This window comes from Cryptomeria japonica, chromosome 5, assembly GCF_030272615.1.
Source record: "Cryptomeria japonica chromosome 5, Sugi_1.0, whole genome shotgun sequence".
NCBI lineage: Eukaryota > Viridiplantae > Streptophyta > Pinopsida > Cupressales > Cupressaceae > Cryptomeria > Cryptomeria japonica.
The window spans coordinates 625442964-625452024 of record NC_081409.1 but is presented as its reverse complement, the minus strand read 5'-3'; the positions used below and the strand labels follow the sequence as shown (position 1 = coordinate 625452024).

The following is a 9061-nucleotide window of genomic DNA, read 5'->3' as shown; positions in this document are numbered from 1 at the left end:
GCGAATGAAAAAATTACAAACAAATAAAGAAGCAAAGTTTCTATAAAGGCCCAAAGTCCTTCGTTGCTTCTCTGAGACGAGAAAGAGTGCTTAAGCTCAAAGTCTTAAAAATCGCCGTTTTCCTATCAACCTTCCTTCAAATAACTTTCTTTGTAACCCACAGTATTGAATTAAGATAATAAAATTAAAGCTCAAAGTCTTTATTTTGCTATCTTGTTACAACTTTTGATAATATTTTTCAAATGATAAAATGAAGCTCAAATTCTTCAAATTAAATTTCTTTTCCAAGATGACACAACAAAGCACAAAGTCTTCAAGATGCTATCTTATAATATTTCAGCTAACTTTAACCTTAAAAATATAAGCTCAAAGTCTTCATAATGATATCACATTCACCAATTTCTAATTCTATTAACAAGAGCTGAAATATGGCACAATGTCCACAAACCAACAATTGCCTCTACTCTTTAACAATATTTCCTCAACCACACCTTTACTTGAGAAAAAAAAGAATTTGCAACAAGAATGACATAAGAACAATCTCACCATAAACCAAAAATGAATCCAACACAAAGTTTGGATGCCAAAGATTTCTTCTTATTTGATTGAGTTTATAAAATTACAATAGGAACACAAAGTTTCACTTTTTCTCTTCACTTTGGTAGAGTTTTGGCATATAGATTAAAGAGTCTAGATCCAAAAAGATCAAAAAGATCCCTATTACAATGAGAATCCTCATATATATAGAGGAGAGGTGTAGCATGAAACTAGGAAAGTTACAACTTATTTGTGACCAAGTCAAAGGTAGAGTTTGATTTGAATTAGGACATGTGCAAGTTCTAGATGCAAAAACTTGAATACAAAACGACACTTGAGGTGTCAATTGAGATAACAAAATGACACTAGGCTAGAGATGGATAAAAAAGATTACGTGTCTGGATCCTCACCTTATTTCCAACATTGTCTCCATTTTTCTTCAAGAAATATTCATATTGTCGCAAGGTAGCTTGTATTTCACAGTCATCTAGTCCCAATGTGTTGAATCTGACATCTGGAGTGGAGTTGCATAAATGGATTTGAAGAATTCCTAGAGTCGGACAAAAAAGACCAAAGATGTGGTTCATGCAGTGCATTTTGAAATTATAAGTCTGATTTGCATTTGGGAAGGATCAACAATCATATAGGTGCATATCGAACTTATAAGTCTGAAATGCACTTATGCAAAAGACAAACGAAAGAAATACTATCTTTGGTACGAATTGGAGTTATAACCTTGATTTACACATAAGAAAGAATCATGGTGCAAGTCGGAGTTACAACCCCAATTCGCACCAACACTTAACAAAATGCAAAGGAAATGGTGTAGGTTGGGGTTTATAACCTCAACTTGCACCATTTGGTAAGGCCTCAATGTAGATCGAGGTTATAGCCTTGATCTACACCGTTTTTAGTGGTCTCGGTGTAGGTCGGGGTTACGACCTCGATCTACATTAGAATGGGCAGACTTGGTGCAAGTCGAGGTTATAACCTCACCGTGCACTAGAAAGGGAGAACTTAGTGTAAGTTGGGGTTGTAACTCCAACTTGCACCAAAAATAGGACTTTGTTATGAAGTGGTGCAAATCGGGGTTATAGACCCAATTTGCACTAGACTAAAGTTTTTTGAAAGAGTGTAATTTGGGTTTGTAACCTCGATTTACACCAAAACACAAAAACTAACTTAAAAGACCCCAAAAAGGACTAGAACCTCCAAATCAAGAATCAAGGATCCTAAATCATGCATGAAAGGGAATGAAGACTACCTTGAATCTTAGAGTGCATGGACAAAATTTGTAGGAGTTATCTTGTTTTTTGTGACAACTAACAATGAGGACAACACACACACACACACACACACACACACACACACACACACACACACACACATATATATACATATACATATACATATACATATACACACACACATATATATATATATACATATGTACACACACACACACATATATGTATGTATGTATGTATGTTTGTATACACATATATGTATGTGTATATATACATATATATTTATATACACACACACACATATATGTATACATACACACACACACATATATATACATATATGTGTATATATACATATATATTTATATACACACACACACATATATATATGTATACATACACACACACACACATATATATACATATATATGTGTATATGTATATGTGTATGTGTATGTGTGTGTATGTGTGTATGCATATGTATATATGTATGTATATGTGTATATATGTATGTATGTATGTATGTATGTATGTATGTATGTATGCATATATGTATGTATATACATAAATAGATACATATACATGCATACATACACATACACATACACATACACATATACATTTACATTTACATTTACATATATATATATATGTATGTATATATATATATATATATGTATGTATGTATGTATGTATGTATGTATATACATACATAGATACATATACACATACACATATACATATACATATACATATACATACATATGTATGTATGTATATATATGTGTATATATACATAGATACATATATATATGTATGTATGTATGTATGTATGTATGCATGTATATATACACATATATGCATGTATGTATATATGTATGTATGTATGTATATATATGAATGTCATATATATACATACATACATACATATATACATACATGCATATATGTGTATATATTCATGCATACATACATATATATGTATGTATGTATGTATGTATGTATACACACACATATATATACATACACGCATATATGTGTATATATACATACATATATACATATATATTTATGTATGTATATATTGTGTATATATATATACACACACACACATATATATACATAGACATACATACATACATACATATATATATATACATACATACATACATACATACATACATATGTGTCTATACATACATACACACACACACATACACATATATATGTATGTATACACATATATATATGTGTATATATATGTATGTATATATATGTGTATATATATGTATGTATACACATATATATACATACATACATATATGTGTATACATACATACATACATATGTATGTATGTATATATACATATATATACATACATACATATATGTGTATATATACACATACATATATGTGTATATATATACATATATGTATGTATGTACACACACACACACACATATATATATATGTACACACACACACACACATATGTATGTATGTATGTATGTATGTATATATATATATATATATATAGATATGTGTGTGTGTGTGTGTGTGTGTGTGTGTGTGTGTGTGTATACATACATACATACATACATGTGTGTGTGTGTGTGTGTGTGTGTGCGTGTTTATGTATATACACACACACACACAGACATATATACACACACACACATATGTATATATATATATATACACACACATACATACATATATGTGTGTGTGTGTGTGTGTTTACATATATCTATACACACACACACACACACACACATATATATATATATGATATATACATATATACATACACACATATATGTATACATATATATGTATATATATACATATATATGTGTGTATACACACACACATATATCTTATCAACCCCTCTCTAGGTCCTCCCTCGCTCCCTTCCTCCCTATCTCTCTCCCTCTCTTTCCTTCCTTTTCTACTATTTTTCGAGCACCTCTATCTTTGTCTCTCTCTCCACCTAACTCTCTCTATTTCTTATCAACCCCTCCCCCTCTCTCTCTCTCTCTCTATATATATATATATATATATATATATTACCAAACTCTTTCTATCCCTCTCTACTTCTCTCTCCCTCTCAAGCTCCCTCTAAACTAGATCTCTACCTACCTATCTCTCTTAATATGTTTATCTCCCTCTTTTAGGATCTCTCTCTCTCTCTCTCAAACCCCTCTCTATCACTCTCTGAGTCCTCTCTCCCTATCTCTTTCCCTCTCCCTCCTTCCTTTTCTTCTGTTTTTAAGCATCTCTCTCTCTCTCTCTCTCTCTCTCTCTCTCTCTCTCTCTCTCTCTCTCTCTCCATTTCTCTATCTTTTACCAACCCCTCTTTGTATCCCTATCTAGGTCTTCCCTCCCTCCCTCTCTCCGTACCTATTTCTCTCCATATCTCTCCTTCCTTTTCTACTCTTTTTCAAGCATCTCTTATCTTTTTCTACTCCTTTTGAAGAAAGGATTGATCATTATAGTGCAATAGTTTGAAAGGTTGTTGACATTGCCACTTTCAAGCAAGGGGATGATGCCACTAGTCATCCAATTTGCTAAAAAATCATTTTCAATGACCCCATTACATATTCTTTTGATGTGTGGTGCGAGAGCTTCAATACTCCACTTTATGTATTTTGTTTGTAAGCCATCTCTGTCCCACAGTTTACCTAGTACAAGATTTTTAATTACCTTTTTTATGTCTTTTATGGAGAAAAGTTTAGCCATTGAATTGCTTATTGGGGGGATGTCTTTATCTTGAACTCCCCCTTACAACAATTTTACATATTCTAGCCTTTGTAAATTTATGATAGTATTATCTTTAATTGCATTTTTTTGTTGCAATCCTTTCCAAAATCCTCTTGAATTCTATCTCCTAAGAAAAATTGACTCTTTTTGTCTTGTTTACATTTAATCCTCTTTTTTTCAATCTCACCATTTTTAATATTTTTTTTTTTTTTTTTCAAATTTTAACCGTTCTCTTGTACTCTTCATCATACCACATAATCATTAAAAACTGAATACCTTGTGAATCAGTTGAAATCAACTCCTTGCTGTCTATTATTCCCATGTTTATATGAGAACGTCTATGCAATATATAAAATATATCTGATTAAACAGTTTTCTTTCATTTATTAATTAAATGGAAAATCATAATACAACTGTGTTGTGATTTTCAATTTATATCTTCGTTTATATCTTTTATTTCTTGCAGCCGTTTTCCGAGCGTTGATTGTCTTCAAAGATTCCGTTAAATCCTTAAAGCTTATTGAAATCACATTTTGCATGCACATATCAAATCTAAACTCGAACAACGTCGTTTCTCTTTAGATAAAGGATCTCCCACCCCCCGCAAAAAAAAAAAAGAGTCACCCACAATTTCATAACCTCGTACTTCTGTTTCATATCCTAGTTTAATTTTAAAATCCTTTTGTTGTAAATCGATGAGAGACAAATTTTTTCAAAGCTGCTCATGTTACATTCAAATACAACTTGGATTTACACAGGTTTTGAACCGGAGACAGCCAAGGGTGCAGGTCTATCTAACAAACTGTTCAAGCAATAGTGGGAAAATTCACACAAACTTTAGAACGTATGCTCATCTGTTGCAGAATTCTATCCCTTCAAGATCTTTGGGAAGCCATACCCATTTCAATGCTAATAGTTATATGAGCTACCTGAAACGTTTGATCCACTATAATGGTCATGCTACGGATGCGCGCCATATGTTTGACAAAACTCCCCAACGAGATGAAGTATCTTACTGGAATCGATTAATCCAATCATGTGCCAAAAGTGGAAATTTAAAGACTGCTCATCAATTGTTTGACAAAATGCCCACTCGAAATGTGGTATCTTGGAACGCTATGATTTCTGGGTATGATCAATATGGGTTAAAGGAGAAGGTCCTGAATTTATTCTGCCAGATGGTACATTCTGGCGTTAAGCCGGATCAATTTACATTTCCTAGTACTCTTCGCTCTTGCGGCTTCCTCTCTGCCTTGAATCCAGGAAAACAGTTGCATGGATACATTATTAGAACTGGTTTTGAATCTAATGCCTTTGTTGGTAGTGCACTTATAGATCTATATGCAAAATGTGAAAAAACAGGAGATGCGCGCCGAGTGTTTGACGAAATGCCTGAGCGAGATACAGTCTTGTGGACTACAATGATTGGAGTATATGCGCAAAATCAATTTGCCGAGGAGTCCCTGAAACTGTTTTGTAAAATGCAGAAAGAAGATATGAAGCAAGATAGCATTATCCTATTGACAGTCTTGATTGCCTGTGGGAGTTTGGCAGCTTTGGCACAGGGTAAAATGGTGCATGCTCAAGTTATCAAGGCTGGATTTCATACAAATTACATTGTTGGGAATGCCATCGTAGATATGTACGCGAAATGTGCAGCCATGAAAGATGCTCATCGAATGTTTGATAGAATGTCTGAAAGGGATGTTGTGTCATGGACTGCGATGATTGTGGGGTATATTCAGAATGGTTATTGTGAGGAAGCTCTAAAATTATTCCAGAAATTGCTGTGGACAGACGTTAAGCCCAATAGATTCACTTTTGCAAGTACCTTAAGTGCTTGCGCGAACTTAGCAATGTTAGAATTGGGAAAGCAGCTGCATGCCCATATCGTTGGAGTTGGATATGAGTCAGTTTTGAGCGTGGAAAGCTCTCTCATCAGTATGTATGCCAAATGTGGAAGTATAGATGATGCAGCTCTTGTCTTCAATCAAATAGCTTCTAAAGATTTGATCTCATGGAATGCTATGATTGCTGGTTATGCCATTAATGGGAATGGCAAGGAGGCTTTCCAACTCTTTAAATTGATGATAGAGGCAGACATGAATCCAGACCGAATCACTTTCTTAAATGTTCTCTCTGCATGCAGCCATGCAGGACTAGTGAATGAGGGATGTCTTTGTTTTGAGTTAATGAGAAGGGAATATATTAATTTAGTAACAACTAATCACTATGCGTGTATGATTGACCTTCTGGGCCGTGCTGGACAACTAAGTGAAGCTGAAAACATTGTCAACAACATGCATATTAAACCTGACGCTTTGGTGTGGAAAGCATTACTTCATGCCTGCAGAATTCATGCCAATGTGGAGCTGGGAGAACGTGCAGCGGAACACCTTCTTCAATGTGAACCGGAGGAACCCTCAAACTATGTGCTGTTGTCAAACGTATATGCTGCAGCCAATAGGTGGCCAGATGCAGCAAAGGCAAGGAAACTGATGAAGGACAGGGGACTGAAAACGCAGCGAGGGTGCAGTTGGATTCATGTGAAAAACAGGCTCTATGCATTTGTTGCTGAAAACACATCGCACCCATTATCAGAGGAAATCTATGCAATGGTATAGAGAGCAGGCTTTGTGCTTGGCACATGTTTTGTTACGTGATGTTGAGGAAAAAGTCAAGGAATAGAGATTTTGCTATCACAGTGAAATGTAGCCTCTGCATTTGGGCTTATCAGTATACTTCCTGGAATGCTCATTAATTTTTTCATAAGCCTGAGTGAGTACGTCTATTGTCACACAGCTATCAATTTCACCTACAAAATTAGTTGTCGACAAATTATTGTAAGGGACAGCAAACACATTCATCGTTTCAATTACAGGTATTGTTCCTTTAGGAATCATTGGTAGATTTCAAATAAAAGAAAAGAGCTAACCAATTTATTGTTTGGCCTTTTTGCTTTATGAAGGATTTGATTATTTTTCTCAACCAAACCATGGTTTCTATCGTGGAAACCATGTTCTGGAGGAGTATAAAACAGAACAAATACTAGGGTAAAATTCTGCAGGAATATAAAACAGAACTGTTGCTATGATAAAATAGTTTTGTCCCAAATGCTGAAATCTCAATGGTTGTGTGAGAGAGTGAAGCTGTAGAAAAACAGATATGAAATTAAAAGTAGAAAAGTGGCATGATAGGGAAACAAAAAGCATAGGCCTTCTTACTGTAAAAATATTCCAATTGCTAGAATTCAAGGGTTCATGCCCAGATTCATTACATCATGTTAATCCATGACAACTTGTGAACACAATGATTCCACACAACCCCCATCTTTCCTCCCCTTCATGATCATCCTCTCTCCCCTGACCCATCCATTCGATTTCTGTGTGACAGAGCTAAGATTTGACAGACTTCCAAGGGTTAGCTGAGCAATGCAAGATGGAATTTTGAATGGCTTTTTGCAAAGAGTTTTACCCATGATTCAAAGAACTAAGCTGAAGCTTTTGGGCTGGTGTTAGGGTCTCAGATATGCCTAGAGCAAAAATCTGAAGGTCTTGGAAGTAGAAAATGATTTTATGCTTATCATCTTAGTCATTGAAGAACCAAGACATTTGCAACTGGCACTTACATTCTACTCTGGAGGAAACCTTCCACCTCCCTAAATTTGATTTCTGTTGGTTTAATCACATTTACATAAAACTAAATGAGCCTGCTGATTGGCTCGAAATAATTGGTTGTGAAGTGCCCATCTCAATTCTGAGTCTTTACTTGGGCAAGTACTTGAATAGTTGGTAGGGTTCAGGACCATTACTTGCAAATGATTTGCCCAAAGAGTCTTAAGTTATTTGGTCAAAACCATTGTTCCAGAGATGATCACTGATGCCTAAAATAACTCTGGGAATGTGTCTTGTCCCCTTTTTTTGGATTTAAATAATTAATGATATTTTTTCAACTTGAATAACATTTTTTTTAATAAATTAAAAAGTGTTTTTTATACACTTAAATATAACAATTTTTTTTAATACTTGACGGAAAATAACTTTAAAAGTAAATAATTAAATAAATGCAGGGCTGGAAAGACAACTATAAAAGGAACTATTTTCTTCATTGCATGATCATTCAATTTATCCTTTTGCATCCAATTTTCAGATTTGAGCAATTTGTTCAAATTAGGGCATCCAAGGGTGAAAACCCTTGGTTTGTTTGGGGTTTGAGAGGACGCAAAATAACTTTAAAAGTAAATGATTAAATAAATGCAGGGCTGGAAAGACAACTATAAAAGGAACTATTTTCTTCATTGCATGATCATTCAGTTTATCCTTTTGCATCCAATTTTCAGATTTGAGCAATTTGTTCAAATTAGGCATCCAAGGGTGAAAACCCTTTTCACCCTTGGTTTGTTTGGGGTTGGAGAGGACGCAAACCCTTTTGAATTCCACATTTGAGATCATGGACAAAAAGCCTTGCTTCCAATCTTGGGTGATTCTATCTGGGAATCATAATTGTGCCAGTTTGT

At 34.4% G+C, this 9061-nt stretch overlaps 1 protein-coding gene across 7 annotated transcripts in view; it reads left to right on the top strand.

Annotated features, from left to right (window-relative positions):
* The first annotated feature begins 4963 nt into the window (after positions 1–4963).
* The window catches only part of LOC131055065 (pentatricopeptide repeat-containing protein At2g13600), a 32668-nt gene continuing 28570 nt past the window's right edge, over positions 4964–9061 (top strand). For all 7 annotated transcript variants that reach the window (XM_057989698.2, XM_057989692.2, XM_057989694.2 and 4 more), the window contains exon 1: positions 4964–7426. In XM_057989698.2, the coding sequence (XP_057845681.1) occupies positions 5241–7169 (1929 nt within the window). In that variant the 5' untranslated portion in view covers positions 4964–5240 and the 3' untranslated portion in view covers positions 7170–7426. The remainder of the gene's footprint in view (positions 7427–9061) is intronic.